Below are 20,836 nucleotides of genomic sequence, written 5' to 3'. Positions count from 1 at the left end.
TTAAGCATTCCACATTGTATATCAGATCACCATATTTTACCCTATAAATGTATACAGTTATGATTTAATAAAAATTAAGTAAAAAAAAAAAAAAACCGTAGGTAATGTCATGCTGTTGGGGAAAGTCTAAATCTTCCCCACCCTTGAGATTGGGAATAGGAAAAGGATATTTATTCTCAGTACAATATACATTCTGGTGCAAATGTACTCAGTACTGAGTAACCTAGTAATAGAAGTCCAAGCCAGCACAATAAGGCAAGAAAAGGAAATAAAAAGCATATAAATCTGAAAGGAAAAAACCAAAACTGTCTCTATTTGTACATGGCTGATGGCCTATGTAGAAAATTCCGACAAATATACAAAAAATTTTTCAGAAAATATATTACTTCAGCAAATTTGCAGGATACAAAATCAACATACGTAAATCAGTTGTATTTTTGTATATGTGTACTAACAATGAGGAAGTAAATTTGAAATGAAAAATACTGTGACTTTTATAATCATGCAAAATGAAGAAAAACTCTTTGGGAGTAAATCTAAGAATCACATAAAAGACTTGCATGCCAAAAGCTGCAAAAAACTGATGAAAGATATCACAGGAAATGGGCGGGGCTTGGTGGCTCACCCCACCTATAATCCCAGCCCTTGGGGAGGCCAAGGCAGGTGGATTGCTTGAACTCAGGAGGCTGAGACCAGCCAGAGCAAGAGTGAGACTCCATCTCTACTAAAAATAGAAAAACTATCAGGGCATAGTAGTGCGTGCCTATAGTCCCAGCTACTTGGCAGGCTGAAGCAAGAGGACTGCTCAAGCCCAAGAGTTTGAGGTTGCTGTAAGCTATGATGATGCTTGGCACTCTACCCAGTGTGACAGAGTGAGACTGTCCAGAAAGAGAGAGAGAAGGAAAGAGAGAGAGAGAAAGAGAAGGAAAGAAGGAAGGAAGGAAGGAAGGAAGGAAGGAAGGAAGGAAGGAAGGAAGGAAGGAGAAAGAGAGAGAAATCACAGGAGATGCAGGAGTTGTGAATAATTGGAAGGGCATATCATGTTTGTAGATTAGAACTCTCACATTAGTAAAGATGTCAATTGTCTTCAAATTTAAGATACAAATTAAGCACAATTGCCATCGAAATCTAAGGAAGATTTTTTTTATAGGCATAGAAAAGTTTAGCTCACAATTTTAACAGAAAGATACATGAATTAGAATAGCTAAAACAATTCTGAGAAAGAATGAAGCACCCTTGCCTAGCAATTCCGATTATCTACTGTGGAACTTCAGCCTATGGCCATAGCTGATTGGATGGACAAAGAGGGGCTAATCCACTTGTTGGCCTGTGATTCGAAGGAACAGCTCAAAGGAATAATTTGGACTAACAGAATCTCCCTATCTTGAGAATTTGAACTGGCAGATAAAGAGCTAAATGGGTTATGACAAAAGTTTTGAAACAGACTGTATTGGAGCCCATTATTTCACTTCCCAGAAACACTGTCATCAGAAAATTCACCTGTGCAAGCTTCAACTTGCTCAGCTTATTGTGTTGTATTTACTTTCACCTGCACAAATTTTATGTATCTTGGCTTTTGTGTTTCTCAAAACTTTTGTAATGACCCATGTACACCAGTTAGCTGTGAGAGTAGATCTGAAAATTCATGTATGGTCAGGGCTGGGCTAAGGAAACAATTCAAGGTAATAGGCAAGGTGGAATGGGGGAGGGGGAATGGAAATGGACAGAAAGCAGACGAGGACAGCAGACAAGAGGACACAGGTGAGAGGTGTCGAGAGGCACACGTGGCATAACAGAGACTGCCCCCGAGAGACTCGCTTTTGCTCCTTGTGGCTTTCCACGTTGTGTAAAGCCCAGCTGGGCTGTGGTTCCTGTTATTAGATTTCTGTAGGATTCCTCTAAAGATTTTTATAGCACATCTCATCTGGGTTTGCCTGATGTGGGCTGTGTCTCCTTCACCCAAGAGCTGTAACTAGCATAGCACAGTAAGCAGATCTCTCTCCCATTAAAAAACGAAAACAATGCAGGTGGCGAGATGTGTGCCTTTATTCTATCTTGTCCCTCTGTTCTTCCCTCTTTGCCACCTCCTCAGAATTAGGCCTTGTTCTCCTGCCAGCTTCCTTGGCTCCTGATCCAGTGACTCCCCTCCAGTGAATTCAGGGGAGGAGCGAGCCCCACAGGGGGTGGCCTCTTGTGAGCTCCTGGTGTGCTCTAGAGGACTTGAGCTATTCAGCAGCTCTTCAGTAGTTACATGGGAAAGAGAGACAATGGGATGTGCCCCAATTCTCTTCTTTTGTGTAGCTTTCAAAATATCCTCTCACTGATGGTAGTGCTGTAGACAGAGCAAAATTGCCTGGTGGTGTAAGAAAAATAAAAACAGCCTGGTGGAATGTGTATAGTTTAGGATGGGAGTCAGAAGAGCTGGTTCTGTCACCTCATGCCAGAGCCATGTGGATTTGTTGAGGCTTGGCTCCTCCATTGTAAAGTGGGGGTGGGGTGGGGTTGTAACCATTTAATATCAAAAATAGTCATCAATTGCAAAGAAATTGTGGTTGTTCCTATAGGAAAATTGGCTTCTGCTTGAATCTCTCCCCACGCTCCTCTTGCTCTCTTTGCTTCAGTCCTGCCACCTCCTTGAGGCTTCTTGAACCTCGATGGCGCATCTCAGGGCTATTGCATCAGCTCTGTACTTTGCCTTGACTACCGTTCCCAACATAGTTCTCCCTTTTCTCCAAGTCTCTGTACTTCCCTCTGTCTGTGTCCTTCCCCAGAACGCAAGTGCCAGAGGAACATGGGCTTGTTTCATCAGTATACCTTGGGCACCTGGGTATGATATAGCTCAATAAGTACTTGTTGGATCAGTAGAGGGATTGCTTCTAGCCTGATTTCCTGGTATTGCTTCTCCAAAGAGATATCTTTGTTTATGCCACATAGTGAGAAGAACTTCAATAGCAAATAAACCACTTGGCTTTTGAGCTGTAATCCTGAGCTGCCGCTCTGCGCCTTCTGATGTGGGCGCCTATTTGCACTCGCCATTGGCTTTTCTGGCCAGGGTGTGTAAATAAATGTAGCATGACTCCCTCAATGGGGACACAGGATTTTCCTACTAAATCTTCATTCCAGCTGTTCCGGGTCCTTATCTTGTAAGGCTTTCCTAGCTGCCACCTGCAAAGGCAATTCACATATAATGCATGGCCTGTATTTTAAGTAAGAGTAATTCAAATATAACCTCCAATATAATGAAAAATAATACATCTAGCTATATCAGAAAAACAAACAGGCAAAAAGACAGAAACTTGTCTTGCATATATATGAAATTAATGACTTAAAAATATTCTTAAGACATTGAAATAAAAATACATTGTATATCTAAAATGTTATAGGTTTGAGGAATTTCCTTTAGGTGGATTCACTTCAACCTCCCATTCAATATTTGACTTGTTAGTTCAAGAAATACTTTAGAGTGTTTAGAGGATTTGGAAGAGAAGAGCCTTCTTCTCTTTTTTCTTTTTTTGGCCAGGGCTGGGTTTGAACCTGCCACCTCCAGCATATGGGGCTGGTGTCCTACTCCTTTGAGCTCCAGACGCCTCCCGGAAGAGTCTTCTTCATCATCATCTAATATCCAACAGTAGTTTAGGACTTTACATCTGTTTTGTATTACATTAAATTCCCTACACGTAATATCGCTTATCCTTACAGCAGTCCTGTGAGGAATATAACATGATTATCTTCATTTTGAAGAAGCAGAGACTGAATTTTAGAAAGAATAAGTGGCTTTGACAAGATCTTACAGCTGGCAAGTGACAGAGCTGCCTTTGCCACCCTGAACCTGTGTCTGTGACTGCTCTGGAAGCGTCTACTCCTCTGCGTTTTATCAGGATTGTTGGGTGAATGTTAAAAGAGGAAATATGTACATAGCTTCTGGCTGAGTACATGATCCATGAAAGACTCTGAATATATGGAGGCTTCTGTTATCATCGAAGGAAAATACCTGGCAGAACTGTTTGTATACGCATGGAGATCTCAGAAGCTTCAGACCAGGGGTAGCAAGAGCGTGAACGTATCTTGACTAAAACTTTCTGTTTATCATTTTTGTTATATTTTCAGAACTCAGAAACCTCTTTTTTTTCCTCAAGAAAAAAAATGACAATTTTTTTTTTTTGTGATCAGTAGGAACTGTATAACGAATCTCCTGGTAGGACTTCCCTTGCTCAGGGAAAGGTAGCTTTTGGAGGATACCTAAGTGGATGTTTCCAGGTCTTTCCTAACGACTTCTTTTGGGGGAGTCTATCTGCCTTCTGGTCTGTGCCCATTAAAGAGGTGTTCAAGAAATGAATCAATGCTCCCTGTTTATGTGCCAAGGAATCATCCATACTTTCAAACTGTGCTTTTCCATCATGGAGATCTTTACCGAACAGAAGATGAAGTGTTGATTAGGAAACCTTTCAGGGAGTCACATAGGTGGTTTGGGTTGCTCTTCTTCAGTCCTGTGGGCAGTGGGCCGGGAATCCTGAGACCTGGGTCCTGCCCTTGCAGGCTTTGACCGTTTCAAGCCTCACCATGCTCTTGAGTGCCACATCACTGCTTCCAAAATATTTTCCCTGCAAGTCTTAGAGAATTGTGTTTTCCTTAAGAGTAGTATAATCTTCTTGATATTCCTAGAAACTAGCACAAAGCCTGAAACAAGTATGGCTCCAAGGAGTGGTAAGGGAGATGTCTATGAAGTCAAGTCAGAAAACCCAGGAGCAGGGAAGGTTTGTGACCATCAGGTTTTTATTAGAGTACTATGTTTACTTTGAGGATCCTCTATTTTAAGAAAGTTTGAGACGCCCAGGGAAAGAGTAACCAAATGATTGGAAGAAGTGCATGTAGATTATTTAGCTGAAGTTTTTACAAGTCTCTACTTAACTCAAGGGAAGGGAAATTGGTTTGCTTTAATGCCCTACATTTTTCTTCTGTTTGTGTTTGAAGAGCAAACCCAAACCAGATTCTTTTCAGGGTCTGGAACCCAGTGGGTATTCAGGGAATATGTGTGGAATGAATGATTCAGTTGTTTTTTTTTTCTTCTGGGTTGACGATTCCTAGCTAGCCAACATGTTATCTTCCTCTCCAAGGGCTGAGTTATACTAAGAGGTTTCAGGAGTGCATGGACATTAAATTGTAAATCAGAGATAGTCACTCTATTTAATGTCAGGGAAGACGCCTCTGCTGAGTGTGGGCCCTGCGTGTTTGGGAGAGAGAGAGAGAGAGAGTACTGTTAGAAGAAAATCTTTCTTGGAAGGAAATAATTTCCAAACCACAAATTGATTTAACACAGCCTTAAAAGAGCAACTGAAAGTATTGTTGGGTGAGTGACTGAAGCCACTGGGAGGCATCTGTGATTTGAGTAACTGGGTGTGGGTCCTGGAAACGCTCACAATGGGTCCTGCCTGTCATTCCTGGTTCGCTATTGCCCTCTGCTGGTGAAACTGTTGCCATCCCAGGACATTGCAGACTCTGAGCTCTCAGGTGCCTTTTTACCTGGGGGGAGTCTAGGCTCCTTTTTGTCAATAAAGATGAGTTCTGGATGCTGGTGAACAGCAGCGAGTGGGCAAGATGTGGAGAATCCTTTGCCAGCGGTGACTGACTCTCACAATACAAAGGATGACTCTTATGGTTCTATTTTTCTTTTTTTTATTTTGTGCCCTGAGACATTGTTCTCTCATTGCTAGGCACCGTAAGGAGACTCAGATATAAATAAAGCACTGACTCTGTACTAGAGGGGCTCGCACTAACGGGTGTGTATGTGTGTGTTTGTGTGTGTGTGTGCAGGAGTAGGACAAATCATTGTAATACAGAGAAAATTGTGGCTAGGACCATGACTGAGTCACAGATAAAGGTTTGTGCATATTTAAAGAAAGGAAAGATGACATCCTCTTGGGGGTGTCTGAAGTGAGGGTAAGGCTCCATAGATGGCATGTATGCTGGAAACTTGAAGGATGGGTGATTTTTTATTGTTTTAAAAACAATAAAAAAAGCTCTTTTATCAAAAAAGTATATGTTCATCATAAAAATTTTAAATTCTGGAAAATAAAAGCATAAAAAGATATAAAAGTCACTTGAAATTCCACCACTCAGAAATAATCAGTGCTAACATTTTGATCCGTGTATTATTTTGTTGTCATTATTACAAAATTAGAAGAATACTGTAGGCAACATTTTTGTTTCTGCTCTGTCTCACTATTTTTCAAATGTTACTAATTATTTTTTTGAAAATGTCTGATTTTGCGGGGGAGGATTTAAGCATGTAAACATGAGGATCAGATTTTTCCAAGCAGCAGGAGCCAAGACATCTAGGTTACACAGAGCAAAGATGGTTCGTCCTTTACTAATTCAGTTCAGAAATACCTTTTGGACACCTACAAACTTAAAGACACACACCTAAGAACTGACTCCACTTTCTCAGTGTTTATAGTACGGGAAAGGAGACAGATATTAGTTATGTCATCGTAGAAATAACTGTAAAAGCATCTGGAACAAGTGACATAACCAAGAAATGTGTGCGCTAAAACGCGTGTATTAGAAAGAAGAATAGTCACAGAAGTGTGAGGAAGCTTCCTGGAGGAAGGTGTGATGGAGCTCAGGTCTCCAGGAGCTCACTAGGTGAGCTGGAAGATCGTGAAGAAGATTGGCAGCAGAAGGACTGCAAAGACCCTCACTTAGGTTGGGGAGGGCATTGTGAACTCAAAAACGGAGAGAAGGTCAAGGAAAACGGTGTGGACAGGCTGGGCCTGAGATGGGGCTGCAGATGTACACAAGCCCGGATCCTGCAGAACCTTTTAGACCAGTAAAGAATTTTTTGGCATTTTTCATAAGAGCCAGGAGGAACTGTTAAAGTATTTTAAGCAAGGGTGAGTCAGTGAAGATCAGATTCTTTTCTTTTTGAAAAAGAATCCCTTCACTGCAGTAGGATGAAGAAGTTGGAAGGAGGAAGAGTAGATTTAGGTAAGCCAGGTCTGGGTGACTTGTAGCCCAAGCCTAGTGAGAGGGTTATTGCAATAGTCCAGACAAGAGAGGAAGGAAACAGGATTGGGACAGTGAGGTGGAGTTGGAGAGAAGTGGGTGGTATGGAGAGACATTTTAAGAGTGAAATGTTTAGGACCTGGTGTGTAAGGTAAGGAAACGCAATGAATGCAGAATGACTCTTGCATAAGTGGATGGAGGAGGGTTTTTTCACAACGTGGGAAACACTGACAGAGGACATGGTAGGGAAGGGATGATTTTGAGTGTTTTCTGGGAGAAGACGTTTGCCAGAGAGAACAACGTCAGGAGCGGTATGTCCTATCACACCAGCTCCTTCCAAAGGAGGGTTTTATCACGTGTACACACCACTCTGAAGGGTCCACTGTTTAAAGATGGTTGGTACAAGGGATAGAGCAAACACTGTGTCTGGGTTTGGTGTCTCCATCCCTTGTCCAGCTCCCTGCCCTACTGTTGCTGGGTGTAAAACACTGGGCACATCTTTCAAAGGGTGTGTCTCCTTGTCTTTAAAAACCCTTAGTCAAAAGGGTTCTTGGGAAGATCAAATGAGAGCATTGACATTCGAGGGCTTTGAAAGCCGCGATGCGCTATACAAACACAATGTATTATTGGTATTTCTACTCCCATATTTGTTGCACTTATTACTGCCCAAACTTCAGTCATATTAATATTAGGAATGTGTAATTTAATGTTTATTTATGAGTTCTTAGGGGGGGAAAGGTGCGAGTGAAATCTAAATAAATAAATACGCCACCCAGGCGCTTGAGATGGTGGCCCCAAACTATTTATAAGCCTGTGTGTTTACTTGAATTCAGACATTCCCGACATGTAAATTATGCCGCGTCTGTGTCACAGCAGAGCACTCTGTGTTCCTAAAAAGAATGTTCCTTTTTTTCCCAAATCCTTTACCTTTTAAAATAAATCTCATTATGGAGTGCTGACATTTTCAGTAAAACCATTCAACCAAAAGCTGCAGTTTTTTTAGACTAAAAACAAGCCTGGTTTATTAGGCAGCAGCTTATAACTTGCTGCTAAGTAGATGCAGTCTATTTAGAGAAGTTTATGTAGATGTCTGATAAGACATTTCAGAGGCCCTGTCTCTTTCTGACTAAGACAGAGAGTGTTAAGCAGACTCAAGAATTCTCTTCTCTCTCAGTAGAGTAGGAGGCATCAGTGTATGTTTGAGTGGATGGAAACTGTAGAATCAAGATTTAAACCAGATAGCCTGATCTTTATGCTATTTCCTCTGAGTGCGCCACTAACTTAACTATCATGTTCTAGCTGTGTGTCTTTGGATATAACCATCTTCAAAGGGTGGGGGTGAAATGGAGAACTAAACTTATGAGCGTGGAATGGGCAGCACGTCCTGGGCCCTCAATCGATGTTCGCATCCGTCTGTCCCTCGTCTGTCTGCTTCTCCCCCTTCTTTCCCCTTGTCTCCCCTTTTCTCTCCTGCACATCTCCTCCTCTTCCTCCACCCGTTGGACTCCTAACTTCACGCTGCGTGTCTGTCTTTACGCTGAGAAGTGGCATATGAGTTACCCGAGGTCACTTAGTCTTGGAGGCCATTCAGTAATAACAATAACTAATTTATAGAGCACTGACTGAGAATCACTTTTTTAAAGCTTTTCCCCAATGGCACGAGGTGAGCGGTAGTGCTGTCTCCGTTTCACAGATGAGAGTGTGTGTGAGATGAGGGTGGAAGCTGAGCCAGAGAAAGGTTAGAAGTCCAGTATTGTGGAGTTAGTAAGTAATACTGCTGTAAGTTTCCACTCCTACCCTCACTGTACCCACAGTCCTCCAAAATCATTATAATTAGCATTTATTTATTCACTTGACAGGTATGTATTTTGTGCAGGCAATTTGACTGGATAAAGCCCAGCAGACAGTCTCTGCCCTCATCTCTCTTTCTCTCTCTCCCATACACACTCACTGACACACACACTGTTGATACCAGCCTGTCCCAGCTGGCATTTCCCTGTCCTCTGCTCTGCAGGGTACATTCTGATTGGTCAGTGGCCACACTAACCAAATGCTATGTATGTTTTATTCCTCCTTATAAATTGTGATAAATGCCACAAGGGAGAAAGGCTAAGGATGCCTTGAGGGAGTGTGATGATGCCAAGTTTATATAGCAGTTTAGGAAATCCTCTTTGAATGAGACACTTGAACCAGGACTTGAAAAATGAGTGCTCTCAGTCTACTGTGAGATGACCCTGGGCAGGGCCCGGATTATACAGACCTGTAGTCCATGTTAGGGGTTTTTGGCTTTGATCATACAATCAAGGGGATGCTATTTAACAAAGTGAACCCCAGGAGAGTGATATAATTCACTTTGCATATGAGGAATTGCATTGTAGTTTCTTCGTGGAGAATGGTTGCACATATCATTTACACATTAGATTGATGCTACGTGCTGAAATTCAGACATCAGTTGGTCACAGAACAATCTTTTCGGGTTGTTTTGGAAAAACAGAGCACATATTGAAATGATTCGAATGCAAGTCATGGAGTGCTATATCCTTAAGGTTGTAGTAGACAGAAGTGCTGTTGGTCAGAGGAATTACAAACCAGGCTCGTATGATTTTTAAATGGAAGGCATCATTTTGATTCCTTCTTTTTCTCTCCATTGGAGAAATTCTTAACAGTCCATCAGAATTTTTCATATATTCCCTGAAAGACCCAAATCTGAGGAAGATTTATTTAGTAAATAACTTATCTAGTGTCTACTCTGTGTTTGGTTCATAAAAATCTTTCTTCATATATTTCACTATATTTACACCACAAAATACGGCAGGAGAAGCTCTAAATAATGAAGGCTTAGAAGATGGAGGACCCGTGTTCAAGTCTCCATTTTATCTCTGGTCAGCAGGGTGACCTTTACAGATTAGCATACACTACATTCCAAGAGTAGATTTTGTGGTAGGGATTAGGTTAGAACACAGAGATATTTCTCTTGGAGGAAGATGTGCTTTGTGAAGGTTTCCTGGAGAACTGGGAAGATGCACAGAAGTATGAACCAGTTGACTTCCCACAAAGTCCAAACCTGGTAGTCTCCTAGTGGATTCCATCACGGTAGTTGTCTCTGAGCTCTGTGATGATAAAATATTTCCCCCTCATCTTCCACTTGGCTTCCTCCTGTAGTCATGGGACTAGATTAAGTGGAGGAGGTGGCATTAGGGATTTGTCTAATCTCTTTCTTCTGAGTTAATCAAACTTCTTTCTTTTGAGTTTATCATATTTCGCTGTCTTCTGTGAGAGGAGGTATTTCATTCAGAAAAAGAAATTATTTTTTTCCTTTTTTATGATACAGAATCTCACCCTGTCTCCCTGGATAGAGTGCAGTGACATCATAGCTCACAGCAACCTCCAATTCTTGGGCTCAAGTGATCCTCTTGCCTCAGCCTCTTGAGTAGCTGGGACTACAGGCGCCCTGTACCATATCTGGGTAGTTTTGTTTTATTTTGCTTTGATTTGGTTTCTATTTTAAGTAGAGAAGGGGTCTCACTCTGCCTCAGGTTGGTCTCCTGAGATCAGGTGATCAATCTGCATCAACCTCCAGAGTGCTAGGATTACAGGTGTGAGCCACTGCGCCCAGCCTGTGACATTATCTTTACTTTGAAATGACGTTATCTTTACTTTGAAAAGGCCTGGCATCAGCTTTCCCTCTTTGTGATGATCCCTGCAGGATAGATCACTGGAACAATGAGAAGGAGAGAATTTTGCTGCTCACAGACCAGAATCTCTTGATCTGCAAATATGACTTCATCATGCTCAGCTGTGTGGAGCTGCAGCGGATTCCGCTGAGCGCTATCTATCGCATCTGTCTGGGCAAGTTTGCCTTCCCCGGGATGTCACTGGATAAGTGAGTAGAGCGTCCCGGACTTGGGGAAATGGTGCAGTGGGGGCAGGCCCACAGGAAACCAATCACAATGTTCAGTTTGGTATTGGGAACTGGGAGTACCAGGGGAAGGACAGTGAAGCCATGAAAGCTGAAATCATCCAACTATCCCAGGCACTAACAGTGGAATTTTAAGTAAATTTGTACTTTAATTTAAGATCTGACAAGTCGATGGCTAAATGCAAGGTGTGAAGAGCTGTGGGAACATGGGGGAATGTGCCCAACCTAGTTTGCGTGGCAGATAATTAGAGAAGCTTTTCTGAAGAAGCACTTGAGCCAGTATTTGATGTTGAGCAGGAGTTAGCTGAGAAAAGGGCCCCAAAGCTGAAGAGCATTGTAAACAGAAAAGAAAGCACACACAAAGAGCGGCCGTGGGAAAAGTGTAGTGCTTCTGCGAATGGAAATTATTCTGTAATATTCAGTGCACACGTCCCGAGATGGGTAGTGGTTTTTCTTATAAGAGGTATCTTTGGGTCATCCCTGGAAACTTGGTGGGGGAGCTGTCATCAACTCTCTCAGAGACGTTGACAATTATCACAAGATGTGGTGAGGTCTTTAGACCGTAATTGCTGCACCGGTAAGTTGCTGTCACAGCTTTGGAAGGAACTGCCTTTACTAAACATGTTAGAGCTAAGCCAGAAGAAAATCAGTATTCCTCTATCTTCCCCCTGAACTGTGAACTCCTTGAGGGCAGTGCCTTTGTTTTGCCCCCCAAGCATCTGGCATCGGGCCTGGCGCATGGTAAGTACTGAGAAATCTTTTCCAAGCTACAGAAAAAAAGCATAACTTGGTCAAGTGATTGATTTGCTTTCCTTACACAAAACATATCATATTAAAAACATTTGTGTTGGTTCGTTTCATGGATGCAATAAATGATTTATTCAATTCATCACCTTTTAAAACTGATCAATTTTCAATAATACATTGTATAATGCACATTTAAATATCACAAAAATGTTTATCAGCAGATCCTTTCTCTTCTACCCCAGATCCTCAGTTCTCCCGCATTCTTTCCACAGGTGATAGTAGTTTCTTGTGTATGTTTTCAAAAAAAATCTGTAAATATAAAAATCAAGAGTGTCTGTGTGTATATATGTGTCTTTCCATACATTTAAGAGCATATAGCTACATACAGGTATTTACTGCGTCTTATTTTACCCAATGAAAGCACACGTCATAAAGTGCCCTGCCTCATGCTATATTATCCAAAGCTATATCTTGGAGACTTATATAATCACCTATCAATCAATCTTGGTCTTTCTACTAATGCAGAATATTTCATTTTCAGTCTATTTATCCAGCCCCTCTTTGGTATACATTTATTTTTACCTTTGTTACCACAAACAGTGCCGCTGAAAATATCCTTGCCTGTAGAATGTGCAAATGGATTGGGCATGTAGATTTCTGGAAGTGGAAATATTAGATCAAAGTAATATAAATGTTAATTGATAGATATTGCTAAATTGTCTTCTGACGGCATTAACACCAACTGATGCTCTTACAAAGCGTGGGAGTTTTCTTTCCCACACACCCTCACTATCATCAAGCATTGTGAAACTTTTTTGGCCAACAAGAAAGATTAAAGTATCCTATTTTATTTTTCATTTGCATCACTAGAATTTGAAAGAGGCTGATTGTTTTTTTCCTTAGGTTAGAAAGCTATTTTATTCATTTTTCTGTGAACGTCCAACTTAGGACCATACCCCATATTTTTTTCTACTGGAATATTTTGATTTTTTCTTAGTGATTGGTAAGAACGATTTCTACATTAAAGAACTTGGTCTCTTTTATGCCATGTATGCTAAAAAATAATTTTCTCTTCGTTTTTCCTATCTCTTTGAACTTTAAAATGCTGTATTTTAATGGATTTTAATTGCTGGGTATTGAATTTATCAGTTTATCAAGGGTTCTAAATTTGTCTTTTTAAGAAAAGCTTTCCCTGTATTGTTACTATAAAATAAATTTCATAGTTTCCTTTTAGCAATTTTATAATTTTATTTATTTACTTATTTATTTTTGAGACAGAATTTCACCATGTCACCTTTGGTAGAGTGCTATGGAATCACAGCTCACAGCAACCTCCTACTTTTGGGCTTAAGCTATTCTCTTGCCTCAGCCTCCCAAGTAGCTGGGACTACAGGTGCCCAGCACAACGCCTGGCTATTTTTTGTTGCAGTTGTCATTGTTGTTTAATTGGCCCAGACTGGGTTTGAACCCACCAGCCTCGGTGCAAGTGGCCGGCACCGTAACCACTGTGCTACGGGTGCCAAGCCAACAAATACAAATATTGTTAACTTGTTTTATAAATATCGGGCTATTCATACTTATTAATTTTGTATTAATTTTGGTAAATTGTATTTTCAAAGGATTTGTTAAATTTAAGTTGTATTGTGAGGCACGACGTTATTCATAATATCTCTTTATAATCTCTGTAACGTCTGTAAGATATTTAGCGACATCTTTTCTTTCCTGATGTGGGTGATCTCTGTCTTCTCTCTTTTTCTGTTGATGATCCTATTAATTTTGTTGGTTTTAACAAGAGCATACTTTTCGTTTGGTTAATTTATCCTGCGGTTTATCTCTATACTCTTTAGTTGACTTCCACGCTGTATTATTTCCTTTCTTCTTATTTTGGGTTTACTTTCTTTTTCTTCTATTGGCTGCTTTAGTTTGGACCTAAGGTCATCCACTGTGCTTTTCCCCTTTTCTTGTCTGCCCATTAGAACATGGAGAGCTACGCATGTCCTTTCAAGTCCTGCTGTGGCTGCACCCACATTTTGCTATGTCATGCTTCTATTATCTTTTCAGAGATATTTTTAATTTTTTTTGACTTTTTCTTTCACCCAGAAATTGCATTGGCGATTTTTCAAATATTAATACTTTGAGGTTTGTTTTTTTTTTGTTAGGTATACTACTAAATTTTAAATGAGAGTATGTGTTTTGATTAATTTCATTTCTTATGACTATTTTGAGATTTGTTTTGTGGACTGAACTGCAGCATACCCCTGTGAATTTACTGTGTGTGCTTGAAATAAATACAAATTGGAATGTTGCAACGTTGATTAGATCATCTGTGTCTTTATTGATTTTGGTCTAGTTTTTGTAATAGTTACTGACAAGAGTGTTAAAAACTATGATTGCAGAATTTTCTAATTCTCTGTTAATATTGTCAACTTCTGCTTCATGTATTTTGAAAGTCTATTATTAGACGCATAAACGTTTGTGATTCGTATGTCTTCCTGATGAGTTGAGCCATTTTCACCATGAAATGTTCCTCTTTTTCTCTGACAATGCTCTGTCTGAAGGTCCATTTTAAAATCTAATATTATAGCCACACCATTATTATTTTTTTATTAAATCATAGCTGTGTACATTAATGCAGTCATGCGGTACAGTGTGCTGTTTTTATATACAATTTGAAAAATTTTCATTAAACTGGTTAACATAGCCTTCATGTCATTTTCTTTTCTTTTCTTTTCTTTTTTTTTTTTGAGACAGAGCCTCAAGCTGTCCCCCTGGGTAGAGTGCTGTGGCATCACAGCTCACAACAACCTCCAACTCCTGGGCTCAAGCGAGTCTCTTGCCTCCGCTTCCCAAGTAGCTGGGAACACAGTCACCCACCACAAAGCCTGGCTATTTTTTTGGTTGCAGCCGTCGTTGTTTGGCGGGCCTGGGCTGGATTCGAACCCGCCACCTTAGGTGTATGTGGCTGGTGCCTTAGCCACTTGAGCCACAGGCACTGAGCCATGTCATTTTCTTAGTTATTGTGTTAAGACATTTATATTCTACATTTAGAAAGATTCACATGTAACCTTATAAGATGCACCATAGGTGTGATCCCACCAATCATACACCATTATTTTTATACTGATTTTTTGCACAGTAGAGTTTTCTTCATTTCTTTTCTACTGATTTGTGTCTTTATATTTAAAGTGTGTTTCTTGTAGAAATCACAGTTGGGTCATGCTTTTCATCCATCCCAATAATCTCTTGTGTTTAATTGGAGCATTAAGTTCTTTCATATTTTATCTAACTTTGATACAATTGGAGTTACGTCTACTTATTGTTGTCTGTTTTCCTCTCATTTTTTTCTTTGTTTTCTTTTCACCCATCTTTTGATTAAATATGCCAATTTTAATACATCTATTGGCTTTTTAGCTTTAACTTGTTATATTTTGTGGTTGCTTTAGGGTTGAGTTTGACATTTTGGACAGAATAATTCTCTGATATAGGAAGCTGCTCTGTGCATTGTGAGATATTTAGCAGTGTCCCTGGCCTCTACCCACCACATGCCTGTAGGATCCCATTATAATATATTCTATTTCACATGGACTTTATTATATTCCAGGCATGTTCCAATATTACACATGCATATCACTTCATATCAAACATAGAACCCTTGCAAACATACAGCTTTTTTAACTCCCCTTCTGCTTTGTCCTTTGTGCTGCAACTTCTTCGTGCATGTTAAACCCCGCAAGCTAATGTTACAAATTACTCTTTAATTTTTGAAAGAAATATTCAAAATAAATTAAGATAAAACTGTCTTATATATTTACTTTGATGCTTATATTGCTGATGTTTTTCATTTCTTCTAGAAGATTCAATTTCCCTTTGGTGTTATTTTGCCTATCCATGAAAATTACTTTTTAGCATTTTTCATAGTCTAATCTACTGGCGATAAACTATCTTAGTTTTCTTCCTTTTTTCCTAAACATCCTTTATTTAGCCTTCATTCTTAAGGAACATTTTCTCTAGTTATAGACTGGATTTTTTGGATGCATCTTCATGATCACTGAAATTCGCTTTTGTCATTTCATTACACTGTTAAGTATATCCAGTATTTATTTATTTATTTATTTTTTATTTCACCATGTTACAGGAAATGCACATTTTAAGTCGATGTTGTAAGTGTGCCCTTCATCCAGAATACGTGCATTGCACCTGTTAGGTATGAATGTACGCAGCCCACCACCTTGCTTCCCCCTTTTGATTTCTATTGAGTTTTACTTCCACATTGCACATAGGTGTTAATTGACTAGTTCCAGTTTAGTTGAGTACATGCAGTGTTTCTTTTCACCCTTGTGATACTTCACTTAGAAAAATGGACTCAGTTCCATCCAGGTTGCTATGAAAGATAGTAGATGCTATTTTTTATGACTGAGTAATACTCCATGGTGTACGTATACAACATTTTACTAATCCATTATGTATTGATGAGTACTTGGGTTGTTTCTACATCTTTGCAGTTGTGAATTGTTCTGCTATAAACATTGAAGTGCAAATGTCTTTATGATAAAATAACCTTTTTTTCTTTGAGTAAATACCTAGTAGTGGAATTGCTGGATCATATGATAGCTCTACTTTTAGTTCTTTGAGAACTAGGTGGAATTCCTAGTGGAATTGCTGGATCACATGATAGGTCTACTTTTAGTTCTTTGAGAAGTAAAAATTTACTTATTTTTAAATTATTAATTAGGTATTTTATTACATTTTTAACTTCCCTTAAGAAATCATATGCACTTTTATTCTTTTTTAAATTAAATCATAGCTGTATACAGAAAAAGTATACAATGTACTCAGCCCTACTATGAAACTAATTTATAGCTTTCATAGGAAAGCTATCACCCAATCTTAGTGCATTTTTATTCATTATGAGCATATTGTCTACACCTAACTCAGCATAATTACAATAATTGCTTTAAAGTTTTTTCTGATAATTCCATCCTTTAAGTCATTTTAGGATTGCCTATGTTGACTGCCTTTTTTCTTGAGAATGAATTCTATTTTCTTGATTTTGATATATAAAAAACTTTGGGATTTATTCCTACAGGACATTTTGGAGACTCCTTTATTCCCTCTTTATAGTATTCAGGTAGTCTGTACCTAAAAGGTGGAGGAGTGGAGAGTTGAGATTTACTTATCTATTTATTTTTGTGTGTGCAGAATTTTCATTTATTATTTTCATGATGGGAACCTATGCCTAGATACTAAAGTTGAGCAAATGATTTTATAATACCTCTGAAGATGAGCATGCATTTATCTTTCTCCTTAGATCTAATTAATATGTTAAATTATATTACACATTCCTAATACTGAAATATTTTAACCCATTCATGGTATGAATTCTACTTTTTATTAGCTTATTATTAATATGCTATTGATATTAATTGCAATTATTGATAGTATTCTTGGCATTAATATTCATCATAAGTTTGATTGACATATAGTTTTCTTTTATGGGACTATCTTTGCAAGTTTGGTGTCAATGTTAGCTCATTTTCTTAAAAAGTAAAGTTTTTCCTTTTTCTCTATTGACTTTATCAGATAAAGAAATAATTTTATCTACTCCTTAGAAGTTTGTCATTTACCAAAGAAAATGCCTAAACCTGGTGCGTTTAAATAAAGAGCAATACTACATTTCCTGTCTGGTGCTGGCATGTTTAGATTTTTCCTTCTCTTTTATGGTCAGTTTCTGTTATTATGTTTGTATCTTATTAGAAAATCACTCAGCTGTTTTCAGGTATGTAAAATATTCAGTGACTTGAGAAAGCATGAAAAGTCGTGATTAAAAGAACAACAAAAGATTACTGTGCCAGTAATATCTCTCTTCCTCATGTAGGGGTTCAGTTAGCTAATGATTAGATTCTTGGTTGATAAATTTCAAAGGCCCAAGTAAGTTGTGAGTTTACTTCTTCATAATAGAATTCTTCTGTTTTCTCATGTACTATTTTCTACATTCATCTGTATTATTTCTTACTACTATTTGTGGGTGTGTAGATATATTTATAACTTCACTTGAAATTTTATTCATTTACAATCATTCTGTTAAATATATAACCTTTATGAATGTTAAATTTTATATCATGTTGATTTTTAAATATGTAATAGTATTTTATTATTATACTCATATTTCAGATACCCTTCTTTTTTTGTTTGTTCATGTACTCTTTGATCTAAGAATAGATTGAAATAAGTTATTATGAGGTTGGATTTTATACCTTTCAATTTCGTTATTAATTTCTAGTTTTATTACATTGTGTTCCAAAATTGTCTTCTCTTCCTATTACTACTCTGTGGAATTTACTGAATATTTTCCATTTAAATAGCCAATTTTTATCAATATCTCAATTACCTGAATGTGCTGCCTCTGCTTTCTCCAGATACCCTTGATAAAAGGGTACTTAGATCCACTGTTACTATGTGGTTTGTGTCTACTCTCCCTTCGCCTATGTGTGTGTATATACCACACATATGTAAAAAATACATACATAAATATACATATATAGTTTTCTACTTGACCTGTTATAGACTGAGATAGAAGATTCTAATTTTTCTATTACTATTCGTAGATATTTTTACTTTTGTGATGTTATATGTTGATATTATATTTTTTGATGCAGAAACATCTGTGGATGTTGAATTTTTATTTTATACTATAATATTTTACCATAAAAATATTATTTTAATGCCTTGCCTGCTTTTTGACCTTATCTGCTGAATATTGCAACTATTCTATTCTTTTTCCCTGAATTTTCTGGGTATACCTTCACCTATTTTTTACTTTAAACTTTTGGATCTCTTTCTATTCAGTATGTACTTACTTACACATACAATTGAATTTTACATCGTGATCTAACCTGAGGGTCATTTACTAGGTAAGTTTAACCTATCACATATATTGATATGGCAGTTATGATCTAACTTCTGTCTTCTTGATTTTTGTTATTATTGTATTTTTAAAATACATTACCGTATTGTCTACATTCCTTTGTTTTCTATTAAGAGCTATTTTCTTTTAACATGGAAGAATTGTAATCTTTCTATGGGTGATGTGAAGTGTAACTTAATATTCTCCATCATATCTCTTTGAATATTACCTATTGACTCCTTAACATAAACCTGTTTACATGAGCAACCCAATTCTTCCCTCTTTTTCCTACTTCTACATCATTCATTTTCAAAAATTTGCTTATAATGATCATACTTTAAAATCCTTTTAACTTATGGTAGAGACAAGGTCTCGGTATGCCACTCAAGCTGCCAACTCCTGAACTTAGTCATCCTCTCACCCCAGCCTCCCAAAGTGCTTATTCCAAGCATAAGCCATTGGCCTGGCCACTGATCATCATTGGTTACTGTAATGGCTATTTATTGGGTAGTATACTTTCACTAGATGTGCTATCTTTTTTTTTTTTTTTTTTTCAGTTTTTGGCCAGGGCTGGGTTTGAACCCACCCCCTCCGGCATACGGGGCCACGCCCTACTCCTCTGAGCCACAGGCGCTGTTCTTGATGCGCTATCTTAAATAGTGTTCATGAAACCTCCATGCTAAAGGATGAGAAATCGGCATATGTTTTCACATCTTCTCATCCTTAATATCCCTTCTTTCATTAGTTTTATCAGGCAAATTTCACTTTTTCATAGAATATTATATTTTGTTTCCTATGAGGCACCCAATTATTACCACAGGGGGTTGATGTAATTCCAACCCTGCTAATTAACCTGCGTGGCATATCCAGATTTGCGTTCGTGGTTGGAGTGAGAAAGCCCATGCCAGCAGCTGGCGAGTGCCTAAGTGGTAAAGGGCTTTCTCCAGGCGCCCGAGTAGCAACAGGAGGTTGTGGAGGGGGATTGTTTAAGGACCGCTCAGGGTTGTTTGTGCTAACATCCGTGTGAGACTACTGGACTAGACATAGTCTTGAGTTTTAGTCCCAATTTTACAACTGCTAATCTGATTTCCTCATCTATTAAAAGGTGACATAGTTATTTTGCTTCATTAACGGTCTTGTCGTTCTGTTCTAATGACAGGACTGGAAAGCCCTTCGGGGTATGCCTCCAAGAAATAGGTGTTAACAAAGGCTGAGTTTTCTCCCAGACTGAAGCTTTTGTTAACATGGAACAAACTAGATTAGTGTGATTGTTTTCTTTACTTTTAAGTCAGTTGTCCCTTCTCAGGCATGAAGTCACCATTTGAAGGTCAGAGGTAAGTGAAGCAGCAGCAGGCGGAGGGAAGAGCTGGCGGCTAAGAGCAGTCGGCGGTTCTCACTGAGAACAAGCTGGCCGCGGGCAGCCTGGACAGCGGCTGCGGGAATGCCCCGCTCTGAAGGAAAGGCCTCCATTTAACCTCAGTCCTGCGGGCTGTAGGTGGGCACACTGGCACTTTTCATCAAGTGCCTTTACCTCCCTGTGCCCAACCCTGTAACCTTCACCCCCCAGCAGAAAGCAGGTGGATTCACTGCATTTTATAGATGAGAAAGGAGACGGGAAGGGTGAACACCCAGGGATTCAGGCACTGTCAGGACTTGAGGAATAGAGCCGGTCTCAAAAGCTGTTCCTGGGACTCGCCAGGGCTCTTTTCTTTGGATGACTATCTCGCTCCTTCTCCCTCTGTCCGGGGTACCCTTCCTTCTCTCACCTTCCATTTCTTCCTCTTCTTCCTTCCTCTCTTTCTGCTCCCACTCTGCTTCTCCTCCTCCTCCTTTCCTCCCTCCCCGTCTCTCCATCTGCCCCCCTGGATGAGGTTAATCTCTCCTGTTAGCGTAACCTCTGCTCCTCTAAGGAAGCCTTGAAGAAGACCATCAGATCTTAGCAGACTACGTGCCAACGTACCTACTTACTGGTACTTACAAAGTGGAGTTGTTTTTTAAATATATTTCTCAGATGTTTATTTTGCATTTATGGAAAAATTGAGCAGATGTACAAAGTTCTATGAGCCCCCTAGATCCTCTATTATGGACATCTTGAGTTAGTGACATACATTTGCTACCATTAGCAGACTAACACTGATATATTATTATTATGAACTAAATTTCATAGTTCCCATGAAGGTTTACTTTATACAGTTCTGTAGGGTTTGGCAAACGCATGATCGCATGGTTCACCATTGCACTATCATACAGGGTAATTTCAGCAT

The 20,836-nt window shown here is 39.0% G+C and overlaps 1 protein-coding gene across 1 annotated transcript in view; it reads left to right on the top strand.

The window, feature by feature from the left end:
* TPRG1 (tumor protein p63 regulated 1) overlaps nucleotides 1-20,836 on the top strand; it is a 113,972-nt gene that overhangs the window by 26,383 nt on the left and 66,753 nt on the right. The window contains exon 3 of the mRNA XM_003792708.2: nucleotides 10,709-10,885. Within this exon, the coding sequence (XP_003792756.1) occupies nucleotides 10,709-10,885 (177 nt within the window). The remainder of the gene's footprint in view (nucleotides 1-10,708; nucleotides 10,886-20,836) is intronic.

This window comes from Otolemur garnettii, unplaced genomic scaffold, assembly GCF_000181295.1.
Source record: "Otolemur garnettii isolate 467f Iridium unplaced genomic scaffold, OtoGar3 scaffold00060, whole genome shotgun sequence".
Lineage (NCBI taxonomy): Eukaryota > Metazoa > Chordata > Mammalia > Primates > Galagidae > Otolemur > Otolemur garnettii.
Note: the sequence above shows the minus strand (reverse complement) of the source record. Positions and strands in the feature narration are given on the sequence as shown.